This window comes from Strigops habroptila, chromosome 3 (assembly GCF_004027225.2).
Source record: "Strigops habroptila isolate Jane chromosome 3, bStrHab1.2.pri, whole genome shotgun sequence".
Classification (NCBI taxonomy): domain Eukaryota; kingdom Metazoa; phylum Chordata; class Aves; order Psittaciformes; family Psittacidae; genus Strigops; species Strigops habroptila.
Genome location: NC_044279.2, coordinates 11,434,713 through 11,458,056, shown reverse-complemented (window position 1 = coordinate 11,458,056; position 23,344 = coordinate 11,434,713). Strand labels below are relative to the sequence as shown.

General features: G+C 38.7%; 1 protein-coding gene across 1 annotated transcript in view; it reads right to left on the bottom strand.

Annotated features, from left to right (window-relative positions):
* Window positions 1-495: 495 nt before the first annotated feature.
* Window positions 496-23,344, bottom strand: part of SEMA3C (semaphorin 3C) — a 121,757-nt gene continuing 98,908 nt past the window's right edge. The window contains exons 13-18 of the mRNA XM_030479612.1: window positions 17,209-17,297; window positions 14,058-14,099; window positions 12,073-12,230; window positions 9,032-9,099; window positions 5,742-5,872; window positions 496-4,429 (exon numbers count right to left, since the gene is read on the bottom strand). Coding sequence (XP_030335472.1) covers window positions 4,016-4,429; window positions 5,742-5,872; window positions 9,032-9,099; window positions 12,073-12,230; window positions 14,058-14,099; window positions 17,209-17,297 — 902 coding nt within the window. The 3' untranslated portion in view covers window positions 496-4,015. The remainder of the gene's footprint in view (window positions 4,430-5,741; window positions 5,873-9,031; window positions 9,100-12,072; window positions 12,231-14,057; window positions 14,100-17,208; window positions 17,298-23,344) is intronic.

Sequence of the window (23,344 nt, the reverse complement as noted above, 5' to 3'; positions counted from 1 at the left end):
GGAAAAAGGAGCATACTGTAAGTGTCAGGCAGGTTATTTCACTCCAAGTACAAGGCAGGATATGAGAAGGAGCTGTGGCTCCCTGCGGGCAGCCCCACCAGCCTGCCTCCCCTGCAGAGCTGCTCAGAAAGTCCCAACTGAGAGACAAAGCTGAACAACACAACTTGTTTAATCAGCAGGATTTCACAGAATGCACTTGGGTTTTCTTAGGTGTTTGTTTTCCGCACTGGAACAAAAGTAGAAAGTACACTTCCCTTTTGTAGTCAGATATTTCTGACGGACTTTATGCTTCCAGTAGTTAACCTGCTTATATGCCAGGTCTTCATAAGGGGTAATGTCTGAAAGAATTAATCTCTGACTTTTCATGAATTCTGAGCAGGGCGCAGAACTGATCAGCTGCAATACCTGATGCTCCAAGTATTTTTTTGAACTTGTTTAAGAAAGTCTGTGGGATTGCTGTTTTTAACACACATCTATAAACATGACACCAACAAATTTTTAAGTTGTTGCAACACACTTTATTTTGTCAGGCAAATAGTATTTTAGATATTCAATTAAATAGCACTATGTTAAACTACATTTTGTTCTTTCTTACACGCTATATAATGCATATTCACTGTAATGACAGTTTCATCATGCTAGGAACTTATACACATACCTACACTTTTTAAAAACAAGATTTCTTAATAAAACACGCATATCTACAGTAACAACAACTGCAAAGAACACATTGTTAGGTCAAGATTTCAGCAAACTTTACAAACTACACAAAATAAAAATAGCCAAAAAATATCAGTACACGGTGAAGTTCTTAGCAGAGAACATATCTTTACATTTGGTGAAGCTTTGCCTAGAAGTCATTTTGCTTTTGTATTTCTTAAGGAATAAAATTATATACATTATTTAGTAATCTTCAAAATAGGAAGTATTAAATAGCACAAACAATATTACAGTCTTAAGTTTTGGTGTTACCTACAGTAGAGGGGCTGCTTTAAAGAAATAAAAATTGCAGTTTGTCTTTTCTGTACACTGAGGGCCAAACCCTCAACTGGTATAAACCGCAGTAGCTAAATGGACAGTGAGGAAGTCACATTAGTTTATACCAGCTGAGCATCTGGCTCCTGACTACTCTATACACAAGGGAAGGCTGCTAAAGCATGGAAGCTTGGACCAGTTACGCTCTGACAGAAGTTTATTATATATATGCTGAAGTTTTCATGCAGCAGGAAAAATGTTAGTTTAAGTATAATCCCTTAAACAGTCATACCATAATAATGGTATATGAAGCAGCTTTAAAAATATTATTTTATAATCATATGAAACTCTGAGCTATGCTGATTGTTTTAACGGAATCCCTTATTGCCAATGTTCTACTAGAAAACAGTGTAACTGTAATTTCTGAGGCCTAATGGGGGGGCTATTAAAATATCACTGTAGCTAACCACTTAAAGGGTAAATTGTACCCTTAAATACCTATTAATCACCATATTCCATCTGGAAACAATTATGGTCCTCGCAATAGACGTTAATATCACACTAACTCTGCAGTGAATCTGCTGGGGATATAGAAAGAGCATGGCAGCATACAGAGTATATGCACTGATGTCATTCCAGGAGGTAGTTCTATTTTATGGCACTCGATTTTTGGTTTGTTACTTACACACTTCAGAAGTCAGTCATCCTCAGAAAAATAAAAAGAGTAGTTTGCTGCACTGAATGTCAGCTGGGGGAGAGGGGGGGAAATAAATAAACCCCTTATTTTTCCTTAACCATCTTATTTTCCTTTTTTTTTTTTTTAACTCCAAAGTCTGCTTTGCCAGCTCTTGGGGCCAGATCCAAGCTCACCAAGCTCTCTAGTCAAAGTTTCCTGATGGTTTCCATAAAAAGGACCTTAAATACCAGTGGCTACATGTTGCAGAAATATGTATTTAGGCCTTGATTAAGGAAAGCACTTAACTAGATGACAATATATGAGCAAGCTGGCATTGCCATCCCCTTTGAAGCAAGCAGTAAGCACACAATTTAAATTCCAAGAGCTCCCACCAGCATCAAAGAGACAGTGTTTAAGCGGTTTGATCAATCAGGGCCAATGTCCCAGCTGTTCTGCGTCACGTGGTGACAAAGTGACACTTATAATGTTAAAGTTACTGATAAAGTAACTGATATCAGGTAAATACCGGAGTTACCTCCATTGCACTAGATCTTAATTCCTACTGGCATAAATCCAGAGGTGTTCTACATGCTGTAGAGTTACTCCCAGAGTATTCTAATAGAAGCAGAATCAAAATAATGCCCAAAGAGTTTCAACAAAGACCCATTAAACTGTTTAAAACTATGTTTTAAAATACAGTATCCATCTGCTACTGGCTGGAACTATCAACTTTTTAAAAATATCTTTTTCTTATCTTCTCTGGATTCAGAAATTATTTTCACTTTTTTTTTTTTTAAACAGAAATATAGCTTTTTTTTTTTTGAGCTTAACAGCTCAGTTTTGAGCTGAACATTAGTTTATATTTTTGTATACTATCATAAAAGATAATGGAATAAATCATAATTTCTCTAAGGTACTCATATTTTTAATCCCTGTTATCTATCTCATCCCCTTTACACAGACTCAGTGGCTTCTGGAATACTCTTACATAGCCAATGAGGAGGATTTGTCCCTATTTTCTGGCACTGGTGTTGCTCGAAAAAAGCAAGCGATAGCTTTTCCCAGCATGGCTTGATGCAACATTTACCCAGTTTTCCATTAAACATACTTATTAGACCTGACAGCTGCTTCCTAAACAAAAGTATTTCTGCATAAATTTTGACCCAAATCCATTCTTTATTTTTGTTTTTACCTCATTTTCTTTTTTCCTTTTCCTGATCTCATTTTCAGCAGAAAACTAAAAATAAGAGGAAACTGTGAAAATAACATTGGAAAGAAAAAGGGTACAAAGACTGTAAAATGGAAATGGTTTAATTTCAAAATTCTAGTTTAAATATTTGCAACTTTGAGAAAACAGTTGTAAAAATAATGTTTTGAAACTTTCAAAGATGTGCATGACTTGTTTCCACATTGCACATCGACTCTAATTCAATCATGGAACAGATTGAAGATAACCTGTATTATTCATTTCCAAGTAAACACCATACGGTATACCCATATTCTGCCCTTTGAAAAAAAAAAAAGAGGAGTGTAATTCTTAAAAAAAATAGCTAAAATACCTAAGTCACGTAGGTGTTCTTCAAAACTGTATGTATAATGAACATTCTCATGTTAGCTTAGTGCCACTTATAAAGCTATGTAGTGTTATAGGATGCCCTATTTTAATAAAAATCAATATGAGCAGAGATATTTTAAGTTACATTCCAGAACTCATTATTAATTTATTACAACTCATACTATGCACAATAATCAGTGTTTCCTCTGATAAAGTATAATTTTTGTCTTGCTCCTACTCATTCCTTCATTTGACCTCTGAACGAATGAAACATTTCTACTATACTTTCCTTGCTTCCTATCAGCATGCATTCGCATGATTTGAACAATGAGTGAAAGCTGTAAACCCAATATAAAATAGTAAACAAGAAGAAACTCATGTTCTTATATGCAGTGCAAGGAAATCTTAGTACCATCCTGCTTTGAGCATGCATTTTAATCCAGATTCTTTCACCAGCAGTCTGGTTGGTACAGTTTCAGAGTTGCAATATAATGCATTGATTTTGTAAAACCTTCTATTCAGCTGTAATTAAATACTGAGATGTTAATGGTGAATCTGGTTTAAGACGAATACCCAGTTCTGAATCTAGGACAGAGCCTAACCTAGTCAGTAAGCATCTAGGAAAGAAAATGCTCTGAATTATTTTCTTTAGTTAAGTTACACTGCATTTTTTTGGGAGATGGATCTTTTCCGAGACTCGTTGAATTTTCACTTAATTTTTTTTATCAGATTTGCTCAAATTTGTTCTCAATAGACAAATACAAGCCCCCTACAGTGAGAACAAAGATATCTGTTACTACAAAATAAAATTAAGATCCAGGTAACTGATTCCTTCTATTTCTACTTTTCCTGCTATTGATAAGGGCCTTTAGTTTGCTGTAGTCCCCTCTCATCTTCTGGGGTTCTTCCCTCTGCTGACCTTGCTGTCTACTGTCTTTGCAGTACTGGTTAATCATCTGCATTTCTGAGTGGCTGAAAGCTCCCACAAAGTCCTTTGGGTGGAACTGCAGTGCTCGCACTGAGCTGGCCCAGGTCCAAGGGGACCACTTGTCAGTCATGATGGCCACCATCTCTGAATCCAGCACTTTGAAGTTGATCTTTGCTAAGGTCTGCTTGAAGCTGTTCTCTGTTGCAATGCAGTGGTAAAGCCCCCGGTCGCTGTCTTGGACAGAGCGAATGAGCAGTCCTTGCTCAGTAGCTATGATCCTCTCATTCAGCTTGACCTAAAAGGCAAAAATGCAGAAGGAACCTTTTAGGAAATGTTATGGAACAACACAGTATTGGACCTCTTGGTAAGTCCCTCTTCAAACACCTCTTTCTTCCTTTAAGGGTTTCTTAAAGGTACCATATTGCTAATTTAACCCATTCTGACAGAATACCAGTGCTGGTATTTCTATGAATGATTTTTCTGTTTTGCCACTGCATTTTGCATTATACCTGATTCTCTTGGGAATTCATCTCTTTATTATGCTATTCTGTTACTGTAAACTTTTGTAGACATTGTGGAGGTAGGATTTCCAGAAATATGAGAGCTTGAAATGCAAGTAACCCACTGATTGCTTTAGTTTGTCTTTTGTTGTTTAAAATTGCATTGATCCGAATACAGTTACTGAACATATGAACAAGAAGGAAGATGTTCTGCTGAAGAAAAGAGTTAAAGAACTGCACCTAAATTGCCGGGACATGTCTTGAGTCTTTGAAGAGTAAGTGAGAAAAACAGGATGAAAGACTTGTAAGTCCTCGCTGATTTTGGAAAATGGCCTGATATGGGAATAATGCTTTTCAGTATTTATAATTTATCAACAGACACTGTATTACTTAACAGTTCTTTTTTAAAGATGTTCTTTTTTATTCATATATTAACTGTCTTGGATTTGAAATGGATTTTTTTCCCCTTTTATATTACTTAAGGAAGGCACATGCCCCATAAACAATCATACCGTGTATGAATCATACAGTGCTGAAACTTGAGAGCCTTAGAGAGTGTAGTAATGGAAAATGTGATTGCACCATGGTGGGGAAATGCTTTTCTCAATACATGTTCTTAGCCTGGACTAGTTTCTTGCTAAAGAAACCCTTCACATTTCTCCCACTTTTGGCTTTTATCTCTTCAATAGCACAGAAGGGCTACTGCATGCTGACTTCTTCCTGAACTTTATACAGGTTATTGCTTTTATGCCTATTTCCTTGGATCAATAAGAAGTCCTAAGTGCTCCAAACCTTCAGTTTGCAATTAATAAGGTGTGAAGGAAAAATTCATTAATTAGTTCCCTGACTTTAAGGGCTGACGGGAATTTTGTAATAGCTGTTCTGGTCCGATAGAAATCACTGGGGCTGAGGAGTGAAGTCCCAGCTATACCGAAAAGCCTGCCCTTATTTAGAGGAGGGAAGTGCTGGTCACTATCCTGCATCCATACAACCTCTCCAGCCTCACAGTAGCCGGATTGTCTGATGAAAACACAATTGTTCCCTCACTTTGGTCCAGGGAGTGGATGAGATGCTGACTCATGATGAACTACTGCTAATTTTACTCACCTCTTTCCTCCTGTCATTGTCTTTCTGTAGCAGCCATTTAATAGACGCCTGAGGAGATTTGGGTGTGCATTCAAGAAAGGTGGTGTTGTTTTTCACTCCATACTGAACTATTTCTGCAGCGTTTCTGTATGCTGAAAAGAAAAAAGAAAACAGGTCAGGCTACTGTGAATGGTGATTTGATACAGAAAGCAAGTAATTCTGCAATAGAGGTAAAATGTTTGCAATACAGGTAAAATGAAGTATGTCTGATCCTGATATTGGCCAATAATAAGTAATTTAGGGCACAAAATTTTCAAAGAAATGAAATGTGAAGAAGCACATCCAGTTCCAAATAGCAGTGTTTTCAAACTGACATGGTCTGTTCTGAAAAAAACAGGATACCTGTGAGCTGGTGAGCCTGCTGATGGGATAACTGAGCTCAGGGATATTGTTCCCTGAAATGATCTCATTCTCTACTACTACAAGAACGCCTGTCTAGAACTATCCAAAGGAGAATGAAGCTTTTAATATATTTCTTCACACTTCACCATTTACGAGCTGGGGGAATATGGTTGTATGACTCAAAACGCAGCAGCATGCCCTAAAGAAGGCTCCGTGTATTTCAGCTGCGTGCAGTATCACAGGGAGGCGAGAGAGGGCAGATTTGGCTTCCCACTCTGCTGCTTTTACAAAGCAAGGAAGACACTTGGCTCTAAATCTGAAGTGCAGTGAGTACGTAGGCAGGCCAGCAATAGAGAACAGGACAGATTTATAGCACTACAGTAACACCTGGGCAAGTGCTGAGCATATGTCATTGCTTGGACTTGTTGTGCCCCTTTACAGTCTCAATAGATGAACAATTGGCAGTTACCGACAGGAACTTTTAGATGCTCATTGCTTGGCATAAATCATAATGTTGGCCCTGAAAACAATACACTTCCAGATTTAAAAGCTGACATCATATATGCAATATGTTTTGAGAAAGGAGCAATGGATACCAAATATTATGAGAAATGCAACTACCGAGAGGTCTGCATGTCTAAAATCTAACTCTAACTTTTGCACAGTCCTTAGACTGATTTTCCTCGGACTCTATCTCCCATTCTTTTCAGCTTCTTTCATCAGCTGATACATGAAATTGGAATCTATTCTACTAAAGGAAGGAGACATTGCTTGGTTCCAGTCCTTCAAGGTTTTTAGGACATTTATGAGATTGTACCAAAATCAGTTGTAACTTTTAGGAGAATAATGTGGAAATATTTGTATTTAAAGACCGTAAGCTAGCAAAGAGTTTATCTGTGGGCTGACCTATTCGTAGCTGTGGAACAGTGAGAATCAGAGCTGTAACACAGTATTATTCTTATGTACACTGGAACTAGGTGTACCACAGAAAGGCACTTTTATCTGTTTAATTGATCAGTATGTAACTTCTTACCTACTCCATACTACTACTACTTATACGTGCTAAGAAGAAGATTGAGAGAACAGAAATGCATTTCTCTAATGGCCATAAGGGCTAACACAGTATTAACCAGAACATTTAGAAAGCAGTCATACAAGCCTCTTAGTTCTTGACATCTATTTAAAAATTGCAATATGCCAAAAATGATGAATTTATACACGGTGAGAGCTCTAAGACATGCAACCTATACTGTTTCAAGCCCTCATTTCAAGATTTTGGTTCCCCGTGAACTTGGAAGATTTCTCGCTACTGCCCAACTCTCTATTCTATTGTCCTTCAGGTAGATAGCATTTTTCCCCCAAATATAGAAGTTTTGCTATAAATGGTTTTAATTATATTTGGAAGAGTCTAAGTTGCTGTTTCTTTTAATATTTTTTCCCACTGGGGAAACAAGTGCCATCTACCTATGCTATATACCAATGCTGTCATAAAAACATCCTTTATGAAGTTGCTAAAACACATGAGCCTATAAATACATCCACAGTAAAAAAACAAAAAAAAAAGGTTGGAAAACAAGAAACCTGTTTCTCAAGACTGCCAAGGTCTAAATATTTGTCTCCCCTCAGCCCAGAAAGCAGACAGTTGACATTCTCACATTTTCCACATCGAAAGAGGAGACACCCACCCTTGGGAGAGACAATGGGTGGGAGGTCACAGCACATGCCTGCAAGGCAGGACATGCAGCTCAAGTTACTTCGTGATTCTGAGCCTAAGCTTTATATGCATCTCAGAGCTCAGGTGCATACTCTAATGGTGGGGTCATCGTTTGTAATTACCTGTTCAAGCTATTCAGCTTCATATAAATGACCTAATACTGAGTCATGGGGAAAGACCCTCTGGCGCTGTAGATTGGCAGCTAGAGCACAATTAGCCACATTTGAGCTGAGGGACCTATACTCCACTGACTGTTGTGTTCTGTTTCGATTTAGGAGATTCTTCTGAGACCATTTCAGTGGAATTATTATTAACTCAATCTTTCACATGTAACTCTTACAGCATTGTTTCAAAAAAATCAATGAAAAATTTACGATCAGGTCTATTTTTTGGTCTCCAGATGGTACAGATGAGAATGCACTCCAAAACGTTTACTCAGAAACAGAGGTGAAAGGAGCAGAATTCTCTAATGTCTGCCCTTGGTTTCAGGGCATACATTGCCACTGTCTAGCTCACACATACATGTGGCTGCAGAGGATGAAGATGCCTTTATGTATGTGTCTATCATTACTATGACTTTGTCCATATTTCATTGATGTCCATCAACTTGGAGAAAGTGGTAGCTGGGAGGGCAATGTTGGCTCCCCTGTCCACTCATACAATGCCGGGCTGGCTAAGGAGTTGCACAGCTTGAAGGAAGAGACTTCGTAAAGAGATTTGGAATGGTTTATTTTCCCATGTAAAGGGAGTAAGGAATAATCATAACTCAAAAGACAGGCCTAGAACCTGCTGTTTGCTGAAAGATGTGCTCCAAAAGTCAGTATCGCATCAAATACTCATAATAATTCTGAGGTCCAAGAATTAAATGCATGAAGAGACATTAATAAACACTGAAGGTATTTAGAAGTAGAAAAGCCCTCAAATTAACTGGACCTTTTTCTAGTAAACACTGTCTGTCACCTTCTCATTTCATGTATGCTGAATTATATATTTCATGGTTCATCATATTATCATATATAGGCAAGTGTCATGTAATTGCAAGGAAAAATGTTAAAGTCAAATCAAAACAAAACTCAGACTTGGAAAATAATTCTGCTTTACCAGTAAACCACACAGATAATGTGAGTTATGATGAATCACATAAAGGAAAGCCATGTGTTCTTTATATAGCATGAGGATCTCCAAATTATAGTACCTTTCAGGTTGAAACCTCGGCACTGAGTCAGAGGGTTTCCATGTCTCACGTCTTGCCTACGACTCCTCCTGAAATATATTGTAAAAACAAAGTGTTATTCCAAGATAGTTACACTGCAAACAAACACTGTTTTTTTGGGGTTTGTCTTTTTTTTCTGCTATCAACTGTTAGGGATAGTTCATGACCTACTGATGGTGTGCTTTAGTCTTGGCAGGCTTGCTAGAGTGAGGATATTGTTAAAGTGAATAATCAGTTTGATGAAGTTTGTAAGTTTGATGAAGTTTATAAAATGGTTGTAATTTTAGTAGGTAAAGTAGTTTTATAAAGGAGGTATAGAGAAAAGGTTAGAGGTGATGCATGAAATACACATTGGTTTACTGCTGCAAGACAGTTCAAAGTCAGAATCCCCAGCTGGAACTCTTCATAAAAAGCAAGTACATAAGAATGAGATGCATGAGTCACAGTGCTCATATCTATTACATCAACAGTAAATGATGATATAAGGCATGTCCGCTCCTTGATTTCGGCAGACACCTTATTTTTGGTGCCTGTAGCCACCTTGGTAGCAGAGTGAATTGAAATATAAATCCAGAATGGTGGAGAGCGAAGATTCAGTTCTGTCCTCTACTTGAGGGTATGTGACTATTTCCAAAAGATACTCAAACCCACCAAGTCTCAGAAAACTTCTAAATGAGACTTTAATATATTATTTGAATGACAGATGCAAAATCACAGTTCTGTAGCAAATTAGCTAGGGAGCTTAGTGGGATTGGGAATACTGGCATTTCAGTCCTCCTCAGCTAGGGGGTCATACTCACAAAATTCAGTGCATGAAAATCTGGTTCCTAACTTTTTTTATTCTTGTTATATTATTTTATTTGCTGAACATTCTGTAAGTTGCTTCAATATTTATCAAGTGCAACAAAAAATGCATTGGTGATTGTTGGAAATGGATGCTTCTGGGAAATATAACAGCTGTATTCTGAACTATGCGCTAGTGAGTTGCAAGGTAAGTAATCATAAAAAGCCCCTGGAGCTCCAGTACCACTGAGCGAAGGGTGATGCCCCTAAGGCCACATTATATCAGCTACTGCACAAACAACCAGAGACAGTGTTTATAATCCTATGTCATCTGATCCTTCACTGCATTGTTTTAAAAGGAAACCTCTGAAAGGTGATATTTCAAAGGAGTAATTTCTGACATTCCAAGTATATTTTTGATGTTTACCATCAAAAATATTTCATCTTATGCCTTGGGATGTTAAACCTTGTGAACTATTTACGCAAGTCAAAGGAGACAGTGAATTTCAGGATTCCTGTGCTACTGTGAACTGCTCCACACTCAGAAATGGCATGCTGCTTGCATTAAGCAGTTCTGAAAATGGAAACTTACAGTTTTATATTTATAAAACAAAAAGTTTGAGAAGGCGGTGGTTAGAAAATAAATACTGTCAGGTGTTTGAGGTAAATCGACGTTGGATGAGGAACCATGAGTAATCCATGGGAGACAGAAGTGTCAAAAGAAGCAAAGAAACAAGTATGTCCAGCAGATACTACTGTCTAGACTATGGGATTTGGCTCTTATTACTAATGTTTTCTCCTTCATAATCTTTCTAGTTAGATAACGGGACAACTCACTTCCCTCACATATGAAAAACAGATTATATTTTTTTTCCATACAGTTTTAGGTATTTGTTTTGGTTTGATATAAAAAGCAAATTGCAAACAAAATGTCAGCAAGAAAGCAAGCCCCAGTGGAAATAACCTCGGGTGTATATAATAGTGATGGCAAAAAAACCCTGGAAACTGCACAGACAGGGTACACCTGACTGCTCATTGTATCTTTCAGCAGCTATGTTAGTGTAGGAGTTAGGTGGCCTGAGACTTGGGGAATTTTCTTTTCTTTCCTTTCCCTGTCTTCTGACCTTTGTACCATGGAAGAAAACGATCAGTTTGCAGACTGGAGGCTGAATATGCTGCGTGAAAGCAGTAAAAAAACCAGGTACTTTACCAATTGCTACATGGCCAGGTTGGGCTTTACCTTTTAATCTCAAATAACGAATGAGTCAAGAAACCTTTGCAATAATGCAGTAACTGTCTTTAATCCCAGGGAAAGACATTGTCATCAGCTGGTTGGGTCACTGGAGTAGAGTTAAGCTTTGCCTGGTTTTGTTTGCTGTGTCCCTCCATGTAGGTAAAGGAGCAAAGCCCATGAATTGTACCTGGTCTTCTGCATCTGCAGCTCAAGTGCAGGCAGTGAGCACAGTGGCACATAGTGGGTAAAGCTGTGGCATACATCTGAAAGGTTTGTCTCCTCTGCAGTAATACCTCATTGTGTATTCTGTAGCTTTGTTTGTATATGAAGTAAAATCTTAGTAATACAAGAGCTCACCACGGCCTCCTGCTATTAAATATTTCCCTTGGGAGGTGGAAAGAGGCTCCTGTTTTGCATAAGAATTATGAGATGGACTATTAGCTCTGTTGTAAATTAAAGAGAAATTGCTTTCCCTGTCTGCCTTAATAAATCTCATGTCAAAAACCCCAAATCTGCAGGCATTACATGGAAATCACATTTGACTAAAATTTCTCTGGAAATAATTCTTCTTACGAGCAAATGAGGGGAAAAAAAATAAATATTACTTTATTCCTCAGACAGCCCAAGAGATATTTTGCTGTATTGAGGGCTATCATAATTACATCCATAGTGAGCAACTGAATTTAAACAAAGCGAACAAACGTTTCACTGATTTTGTGTGCATGAGACAGAAAGATTCATATTTATGATAAAGAACAGGGTTTTTTGCTTTTTTTCCATGTATTATTTTAAGTATGAAAAGGCAACCTCTTTATCATACACTACTGCACCATACACTCCTAGGTGATGAACAATGCCAAGCACAATAGCTACAGAAGCATTAGTATGTACATGCTCTTGAATTGAGTGACATCCCATTTCTCCATCATTACAACACCCCAGGCTCCACGCAGAACAAAAACCTTCTTTCCTTGCAGACTTCACTAGGCTGTTTAATACTGCTCACCTTTTTCCTGTGGGATAAAACCTGGAGCAGGAGTTGCCATCCCAGGCGCAGTATGGATCTCGGGCTAAGCAGCAATCAGCACAGGCGGTCCCATAGATGTGGCAGCGATGCAAGGATACCTGAGTGACCCCTTCATCTGAGCTCACATACAACTGTTGCTGTAGAAGGAAATGGAAAGATTTATTTCAGTTGTGGAGAAGCTTCACCTGAGACTCTGCTAACACACCTAAAATCCTTTCAATTAATTTTAGAGTTAACTCAAGACCAAGAGGGCAGCCACTAATATATATAAAGCCAAGATAAACAGAATTCTCCCAGGTGAACAGGCCTATAATATTTCCACCTTCCTGCTAGAAAACATTTGGAAACACTGGGGAATGTTAATGGTTTTTGGACACTGAGTGTCATTGTTCTGTTCTGGGGCAGATAGGCTGAGTTAATACTGCTCAGCTTTGAGAACTTGGTTCTTATTCAGTAGGATATTGGCTCAAGCCTTTGAACTAAGTATTTTCTCTGCATATAGTCACTTTAATAAATATTATGCAGAGTTCCTAGTTGGATTCTCCAGTGCATAGATTTCCAAGACATAAAATCTAGAGATTATGTTGAGGCTTATGGCCAGATTCCGACAGCCTTATATACCTGGAAAAATAAGACAAAAGAACTTTCATAATAAATGAGAGCTTTAGCAAAAGAACTTCAGAGTGCATAGGTCATCACAAAAATCTGGACCAAAAATTATTCAATTATTCTTAAAATATAAATTAATATTGAACAAAAAACTTGAAAGTCCCTTGATCTTTCTGTCATAAATCTAAAAGATTATAGTGAATTCAATTTACTGAATAATGTTTACTTATTAGCCGTTTTGTAAAATACTGAGCAATGTGTTGCTTGCAGAATCATAGAATACATATTTTTAGTTTGGATGTTTGAGCAGAGGTCCTCTCAGCTGTTTTCATCAATTCTTATTGCTATTGTTTCTTGCTAATAAACCAACACACACAATTGCATGAAGGACCTAACAGCCCCCAAACTGCCTTTCTACATGGATCAGACTTCCAAGGGAAAATTTCTGTTTAGGACTTACTGTCCTGGGTTCAGCTATAGCAGTCATTTTTCTCCTGCTTAGTAGCTGGTGCAGTGCTGTGTTTTTTAACTTTCAGCCTGGGAACAACGCTGATAACACTGATGTTTTTAGTTGTTGCTAAGTAATGTTTATTCCAACCAAGGACTTTCTCAGTCTCATGCTTTGCCAGGGAGGAGGGGAAGCCGGGAGGAAGCAGAGACAGGACACCTGACCCAAACTAGCCAAAGGGGTATTCCATACCACAGCACGTCATGCCCAGTATATAAACCGGGGGGAGTTACCCGGAAGGCCCAGATCACTGCTCGGGTCAGGCTGGGTATCGGTCGGCGGGTGGTGAGCAATTGTATCCTCTCCCCTTGTTATTTCACTAATCGTTATTATCATTGGTGGTAGCAGTAGTGGTTTTGTGTTATACCTTAGTTGCGGGACTGCTCTTATCTCAACCCGTGGGAGTTGCATTCTTCCCATTCTCCTTCCCATCCCTCCGGGAGCGGGGGGAGGAAGAAGGCGGGGGGGGGGGGGGGAGTGAGCGAGCGGCTGTGTGGTTCTGAGTTACCGGCTGGGCTCAAACCACGACACTTACTTATACAAAAAATGGGGAGAGCGATTTTTTTCCTTCAGTACACTTTTCTTCTTTAATTGTCAAACAAAACCCCCAAAATATTACACTTTCAGTGAGTTGGAAATGATACATAATGAATAGAAATTGTTTTATCTTAGTGGCTCTGGGGCATATAAATAGCTCATGCAACCTTCAGTCAAGTTTCACCATATTCATCATGGAAAATCTCCTGCCTATATTTAGTATGCTGCACAACAATCGGTATTCTAACACCTTTAAGTCAATTTGCTTCTCAGTTAGTAAGCACTAAGTTAGCATTCCACTTTTCTTTACCTTTTTAGATGAAATCTTCATTGTTGTTATAGGAGAATTACTCTGAAAGACAAAATTACAAATCACACTTATAAGGACTCTCCTGTTAATATTGTCCCAAAATTACAATTTAAAATTTAGCTAAACCTAAGTCACATCTAAGAAACTAAAACTTTTCATACCTTGGAAACGTATCACTCACTCCCACTAATTTTTTGCTATTTTCAGAACTAAACAAATGACATATATATAATTAATGTCTCACAAAATGTATTGGCGAAACTCAACTGCATCATTATTACATCAACATCAACAAGGTTTTGTACGCTTCTAATTAACCTGCATCTGTTACCTCAGCAAGATAGGATCAATGTGTTTTGAAGCCGTTACCCTCACTTTCTAATAAAAAACAATGTTTGTTCTTTGACAAGGATAAGGAAAAAACATAAAATAGCTCATGCATTTTTACCACACGATCCAGATAAGAATATGTCGTATTTCTCCTATACATCATGTACAGTGCATACAGTTTGGTTACCATCCAACATACACATTCAGATTATCAATGACTGGAATATTAAAAATGGCATGTGTGTTATTGAATGTTTCTTTCCCAAAGACAGTACTGTACACTACTGTGTGTCATCACAGCAGTTCATTAATGTCTGTGTCCAAACCAAATGTTAAAGAACTGGAAAAGGAATTATCACATTCATTGCCTTAAGCAAGTGAAGCAATTTATTACCCAAACAAATGATAAAATTGATGGTAATAAAAATGTTCAGCACTTTTTTAAGATATAGCATTTGCTCAGTCACAGCAGAAAGCCGTAATGGTGGGCTAGAATTAATTGCAGTGGATTACAAGCACAGCAGAAAGGCCAGGACTAGAAAATCTGGATGCAAATCATGTGAATTGCAAAGTTTTGAAGGAGTTCTGATCAGTGGCACAGAGTCTAGTTGTAGATCTGTAGCTAGTGGTGTCCCCCAAGGGTCAATACTGGGTCCCGTATTGTTTAGCTTATTCGTCAGTGACTTGGATGAAGGGACAGAGTGCCTCCTCAGCAAGTTTGCTGATGATACGGAACTGGGAGGAGTGGCTGGTACCCCAGAGTGCTGTGCTGTCATTCAGAAGGATTTAGACAGGCTGCAGAGATGGGCAGAGAGGAACCTTCTGAAACCAAAAGCAAGTGCAAGGTCCTGCCCTTGGGGAGGAATAACTCCATGCACCAGGACAGGCTGGGGACTGACCTGCTGGAAAGCAGCTCTGCGGAGAAGGACCTGGTGGTTAAGAAGTTGTCCATGAGCCGGCAGCAATGTGTCCCTGTGGCCAAGAAGGCCAATGGTAACCTGTGGTGCATTAGGAAGAGCATTGCCACAGGTCGAAGGAGGTGATCCTCCCTCTCTACTCAGCCCTGGAGCTCCTGAAGCAAGTCCAGTGAAGGGCTAGTAGAATGATTTACAGTCTGGAGCATCTCTCACATGAAGAAAGGCTGAGGGAGCTGTGTCTGTTCAGTGTAGAGAAAAGAAGGCTCTGGGGGGATCTGATCAGTGTGAAACTGAAAGGAAAGTGTCAAGAGGATGGGTCCAAACTTCTTGGTGCCAGGATAACGGACAAGAGGCAATAGCCATAAACTAAAACACAGGAAGTTCCACCTGAACATTAGAAAGAACTTCTTTACTGTGAGGGTGACTGAGCACTGGAATAGGTTGCCCAGAGATGTTGTGGATTCTCCTTCCCTGGAGATATTCAAGAGCTGCCTGAACACAGTCTTAAATAATGTGCTCTAGGTGACCCTGCTTGAGAAGGGAGATTGGACTAGATGTCCTCTGGTGGTCTCTTTCAACCTCAACCATTCTGTGATTCTGTCATTCTGAGTTTGGAGCTGCTGTAGTATTTAATGAACTGTCTAGAGACTCAAGATCAAATACAACATTAGGTCTGATGTCACATTCTCCCTTCCTTGCTTGTACTCTGGAAAGGAATTAGTGCTTTGTTTACTTTGGATATTTACCAACAGCCAGTGATTTCATTCCTACTTTCTTGGAGAGACTCGCCAAAATAATGCCATGCTGCCCACAAAGATGGCAATGGCAGAGGCTATGATATCATGATTTTTAGGGTTCAGGCTAAAAATTCTGTGCACAAAGGCCCAGAAACTAGGTTTAGTGTGAGGATTCCTCTCCGCCCAACTCTTCTTGCTGTATTAATTTACGTTTCAGTAAATGGAAGCAATACTTGGTTGAAGGGTACTCTTTAGGTAATATTACTCACATATATCTTTTTTATTGGGAAGTCTTCAACAAAAGCCCAGAAAGACTAATTATGCCTTTATGAGGGTTAACACAGAGTGCATTCATTTTCTTAAAGAAATTGTTAATGCTGCCTGTCTAGATAAAAAAGCTTAAATTTTCCTTTTTGTACCCCTTCAATGAAATAGAGAAAAGCTTGTGACAAAACCCTTAACTAAGTTTATAGCTGCATACTATCATTTGACCTGAGACTACATGTTAAAAAGAACAGTCCATCCAAAATTCTGAAAGGGTTTTTACAACATGAGGGAGAACATTTTCTTTAGATTATTACAAGCTGCCACATGTCAGGGTGATTGACAGAGGCTATTCCCTTATTTCTCCTTGTAGTTGTTTGTGTTTCTTTTCAACTTATGTTGTGTTAAGCTTGTAGCTTTCTTGACTCCAGAGGCATGTGGCTCTGAAGAACTGAAGTTAAGCAAAAACAACACTGGTTTGCTTCCATTCCGCAGCTCAGAATAAGGAAGATTATCAGATAATCAAAGAAGTACAAAAATCTTAGATTCCATCTGTAATTAATGACAGTCTCCATACTGATGCCAATGATAAAAGTTGCCTTCTGGCAGCCACTATAACATGACCTCGTAAAAATGTGATTATCAAAATCCTTCTAGCCAGTACAATATAAAAAATATGCAACTTAAAGGGAGGGGTGGGGGGTGGGAAGGAAGGACTTAAGCTAGCTACAGCCTTCATAACAGTGGGCATTTTATATTCCTCTTTGGGTGGGTATCAAGCTGACAGTATGCACATTTACTCAATCTTTTAACAAGTCATAGTTGTCCTTGCCAAAAAATCTTAGAACAAAGTGTTTGTGTGAACATACACATTGGAAGAGTAAAAACAGGAGCAAGCCAAACCTGAAAAACCTCCAGCTCTTCTAATATGAGTTCTCCACTTGCAGAGAAGTTGGTGGGTAAGACAACAACTTTTTGTACGGTTCCTTGATCTAGAAAAGATGAGAAAAAGTGAGACCGTCTGACAGAAAGAAAAAAGCAGATTAACCATTATCAATTATGCAAAGTAAGCATTAAAGCGAGCACTGTGACAGAGAGAAAGGTAAGAAATGTTCAGTAATTTTTATGGTTTGGGGTCAGAAAGAACCATGATTCCTTATATAGGAATACTATATATGATATTATTCTCATGTATGAACATGAGGAAGTTATGGTAAGATTGGACTAACTATCATTACTGTTCACATTCTACCCAAAGAGCTCAATCAAAATCAGTATCTTCTGTACCAGTTGCTGTACAGAGACACAGACAGAGGCAGTATCTATCATAATGATCTTAGCTAAAACCACAGCAATATAAACAGGTAGAAGGGAGCTACTGCAGAATTTAATACATATTCATATTCAGTAATCAAAACATAATGACAACTGATGACATGAAAGGCAAACCTTCCAGAGAATAATTCTATCTATACCTAAACAAAGTAAGATGAAAGCTTTTTTTTTTTTCAGGATTAATACAGACATTAATCAAGTCTGTTACATGTTGGTGGGAGTTAATATTTTGGTCCATAAACAAAAAAGGAAAAGCCAGGTGAAGATATTGTAGCTACTCTGTCAGGGCTGCCCTCTCAAAATACAGTTCCAACCCTCCCAAATCCACTCAGATCAAAGGAGTAAGAAGTAAGAAGGATGGGGCAATGGCAGCGTTTTTGCAAGGCAGATGTGGTGAGTAAGACCAAAGGGATATTTGTGATTGGTTTTCCAAATTTGTTATGTGGAAAGAATATATGAGATGGAGGGGTCCATCTGTGAAGGCTCTTAAAAGCTGAGACAACCACTGAAGTATTTCTGATGTGGCAGAAAAGGCAGACTGTGGGAGAATCACAAGGATAAGCATTTTTACTTGGAAAAAGCGCTGCACATAGAATTCTTCTTGCCTGAAAGGCCTGGAAATTAGTCTGAGTAGAATGAATTTATTTGCTCAATATTGATTCGGAGGAATGAGACCACATGGTATAGATTCTGTTCAGCCTTCAAAAGTTTTATGAGCAGTACAGACTTGTGCAGTTAGTAAAACATTAATATAGCACAATATAAGTAAGTATCTACATATATTTTTACGAATTTGTGACTGGGGAAGGAAATATCAGCTTCCTTTTTGGCAATTCATGATGTAGACAACATAAGCTAAAACCGGCAATTTTGCTTTTGCTTTAACGTCAGTGACTAAATTCCATAGCTGGAGCTGCAGGGCAAGTTGGTTACAGTAAATAATTTACATCATCTTATTTCCCTGGAGGAAGCCAGCAAGTAATATCTTCTATTTTTTAAAAATAAGGTTCAAAGCCAGAATATTGATATGTAATGGCCTGACCACACACAGAGACCACACTGCAGCATTCTGCCTTAAAAAAAAAAATGGAAAAGAGAAATTGAATGCTGACAAGACCTTAAAATATGTAGCTATTAATTGTACATGCTCAGGGCAGGTTAGGCATGAATTTTTCATGAGGATTTTCTATGGAGAACATTTATTCTCATTATACAATGGCACGATAAACTAGTTCCTTCCGAAGAAACTTTACTGAAACTAAATCTTGTGATAGCACAGCTGTGGTCTAGACTGGGTGCCAGTATTAGCAAAGCGATGAGAACCTGAGAGAGATTTACTAACTGCCAGGACCCACCTATGCTTTAAACTACTGCAGATGCATCTCTTGCTGGAGCTAAGGAGAAGCACGCACATGTGTGTGTGTATTTCGGCTCCTACTAGAGGGAATAAACCACTCACAAATATATACAGCTGAAGTATAGTCCACCTCTGCCTCTTTGCATCCTTTTATCAATGTTCTCTCTTAAACATTAAACTGTACCATACAAAATGGTATAGTTGCAGTCTTTTGTGGGTTTTTTTTCAGCTGCCTGCAAAGCATCAGCTACCTGTAACCCTGACATACAGGGGCACTAAGCATGTTGACAGTGACCTTACCTGCAAAGGAATGTGAGGCTGCTAAGCCTCTGGAGAACCAGTTTATTTCAGTGATCCATTAGCACATGCCACACATTTAAAATTCCTAAGTTGTCTTCAGTTCTCAAGCATAGCCCCAAACTGAAATCAGAACCTGACGGGAGATTTTATCCTGGGCACTGGCACAGAAAATACTGATAATGCCTGACGCCAAGTCCTTCTTGTCCTAATAACCTTTCCTATTTGAAAAGTAGGTTCCTATCTACCTTTTTGTCACACCCCAGCAAAATACACAAAGTTAAGGACTGTTTACCTTGGTATTCATTCCTTTTGACTCAATATTTCACCATTTTCTTTGACTCAGTATTGTACCATGAGGGACGGATCCTTTCAGAAAGGAATGTTCCATTGTTTTAAAGGAAACTTAATACAACATTTAAAATAAATATTCACGTTAGGTAAATTAGGCAATAGAAAGCAATTCACTAAATAAAATCACTTAAAGCAGGGCATTCCAATCAGCTGTATATACATATAAACATACTTCAAACAGTATATGGTGTATAGGTTATAGCCCTCCTAAAACCAGTTTTTCTACTTTTTTCTTAATAAATGAAAGGCAAATATTTATGCCCCAAAACCACTTCTTACTCCTTTCTCAGTAGTATTGATGTCTGCACTATAAGTTCAGTAGCTGACAAATCAAATCACTTACACATGCTCATGTCAGAAGGCTTATGGTACATCTGAGTTGTGTTGAAAATCTTATCTGATCATTTCCTTTAATTTCAAGGCTGCAAACTAAATTCACTGGGTGAGAAGGAAGGTTGGAAAGGATGCAGAAAATACATGCAAAGTAGCAGTGCCTGAGCTATTTCACAATAGATAATCTTTTGTATTTTAAGCCAGGAATAAGAGATCACCAAACAAGTTTAAGTCAAATTTTTTCATGTTTAGGTCAATGTATGAAATTATAAGCTAATTCTGTAAAAGTCATAAAAATGCAAGGTGTCCCTGCCCATGGCAGTGGGGTTGGAACTAGATGATCTTAAGGTCCTTTCCAACCCTAACTATTCTATGATTCTATGAACAGGATGGTTTCGTTGGCCATTTACTTGTTACTTACAGATATCCACTTGAAAACAGTTCAACATTGTTATGATTTCACATATTCATGAAAAAAGCTATTGTGTCTCCAGAATATCAATCCGCCACTAGAAAGCATGAAGTGAAGAAGCAGATTTATGCTCACCACTTCCCTGACTTTTCACCGGGAGCTGTTTGCAGCCTCACATCAGCTCAGCAGCCTGTGAGTTAAGGGCAGATGGAGAAGCGAAAAGGAATCTCTCTCAAGGTGATGGCAAGAGGACAAGAGCTACCCATAATGTTTTCCTGTTTCAAACCTGCTTGAGTGACTGCAGATCTCTCAGCCTGACAAGAAAATGTGACTGAGATTGTGTTCCCTCTGAGAGGACTCAGAAACAGGGAACAGCAACGGAGGAAAGTGTTTAACATCCTGAACACTAAAAAATTGTATAGAGAGTATGCAGAGTAGGAAACTGAGAAGGAAATCAGTCCAATAAATGGTCCAAGGAAGGAAGAAGAGACAAATTATAATAATAATTATTAATAATAATAATCCTTGAAACTCAAGGCATGATTTTGGGCTGGTATCAATCAGCTAAGCTTTACTGATACCAGTTGTACTATGCCTGATTACAGTAATTCCTGGTCTGGCTGACCATGGGCAATGGAAAGGGCAAAGCTTAATGAACAACAATGCAAAATACACAGGTGTTTGGCTGAATTTGCAGGTCTGAGTTTAAACCTCATTCTCTCAATTTTGACTAGCTTTTCTTTCCCCAGCCCTAAGTGAACAATGAAGTTGTCACTATTGTGACCCTCAAAGAGTGTCAGGACTCACGTACCCCTGAGCCACATCACATGCACAAATGAAACAAAAAATAACCCCCTCCGACTTTTCCACATCATAAAAAAATTACTGCAATGGACACCAACTGCTACTCTGACAGGAGTTTCACAGGGAGGCTTCCTAATGTGTCTGAGACCCTCTGAAATCTTCCCTCCATGTTGTAACTCTCAGCCTAATGGCAGTCTAATTATTTTTGGTCTCTAATCTGAGTTGCACCTGATGTAAAACAAATAACATTATAAAGAAAAAAAGAAAGCAAATAGTTGGATGAGTTGGTCACTGAAATGTTTTGAATGACTCAGGCACTATGACCAAGAGGAAGAAGCAAACTCTCTCTGCCGCCTGTTGTGCCAGTGTTATGCAACATCATCTTCCCAAGCTCACAGTCATGAGGCCGCAGCCAGCAAATCTATGGGAGGCAAGTTTGGTCTTCTGACCAGATTATCTCTCTCCGTTAGAATCTGTAGCTCATTGCATGATTTTGGCTCTTGCATTACCGGAGGCTATCGTTGTCAGCACGGGTTAGTTTTCCAAAAAGACAGCCATCACATAACACCATGAAAATGAGTATTACCACCTTATGCTCTGACGGCACTTACTACATCCAGACTTTGAAAACAAGTGTTGCATCAGAGAAGAAAAGATAATAAGAAACATCAATGAACCTCATGCCACATCAGATGCCTGTGGCCCAGATTCATCATCTGAATGAGCCACACTCAAGTCTGACGTGCCTTTTCATGACAAAAACTTAGATCTCTTTTCACAGAAACATGTCCTATCTTGATAGCAAGGAGCTGAAAAAAATCCTATTGGTGCCCATGGCTGTTTAATGTACCCATGTTTGACCCAGACATTTAAATATTTTTGTAACACCAAGAGCAATAAAAAACCCCATGCACAATCTCTCGGTTGTGCAATCTGCATGTACTTTGACCGAATGCTTTTGTACTGCAAGCAGTAGGTGGCATGCTTAAAAAATAAATATTAATCTCAGGAAAACGTTCTCATGCTGGTTTACTGCTGCTTTAAAACTCAGATGGAAAACAATCTACCAAAGGATAAACAGAAAATATTGAAAGCTTGGGTTCTTTATAAATAACTGAAATGAGTAAAGTAATTACAGTAAAACTCTAGGGTGAATCAAAAACTTCAGGACCGAGTCCTGGCCTATCACAGAAATGGGATAATCAAAGCAGAATTCTAACCCCAAATTCCTGAACGGAATATGTTATTACTCATTGCATAGCGAAAACGTACCATCAGCATCGCCCTTGTCAAATATGCAAAGGTGAGATTACATGCTATCCAGGTAAATTATCCCTCGGGTTTCTGTTTGGGAAGATGAGGCATACAGCACTGTTCTCTTGTAGTGCTTCTCTCTACCATTAAAGACTTGCTCATTACTCTAAATCAGCTCATTTCAGAGGGGTGAAGAGATCCCTTTGGGTGAACTTAACAAAGCTAGCAAGTTTTGTTAAGTGCTTTGGGAGTCTTCATGTTGAAAAGCATAGGGAAAATAGGAGATCATTATCATTTAAAAAGCGGGTGGAACACTGCAAGAACAATGTCTGTCCCTAGGATTTATTTTGTTAGCTATGCCGGCGAGGGATGGAGAAAAGCAATGTATTAACTCTGGGCATGGACCAGCTCCTGTGAGCCCAGCACTTTTATCTGGGGGTGCAAAGGCAACACTACATTTTAGTTCACATTAACATGAAAAAATGACACAGCTGCCAATACCCTCCCATGCCATGGCTACATGATGAAAACCACTGGGGTTCTTGAAGCTGTTATTCTTCACTTGCATTCAGGAACTGATTTATTACTAAGTCTATAGAGGAAGAGAGGAAAAGCTAAATATTTTGTGTGCTCTGCATCTGGCAAGACATAAAACACTCCAATTTCAAGCATGAGACAGGTCATTGACAGTGACAGACATGGCTGGCAACATCTCAGTTCAGCAGCAGTAACTCATCATCTGAGCTGAGTGAAATTGTCACCAGGTGAAAAGTCCCACTGTCTCTGGATGTGGGGCTCCAGGCTCCCAAGGAAATTATCACATGAAATTCTCTTATACAATGTGTTTTTTGCATTTGCTGGGATGAACTGACACCAAAGCAAATCTCCTCTGC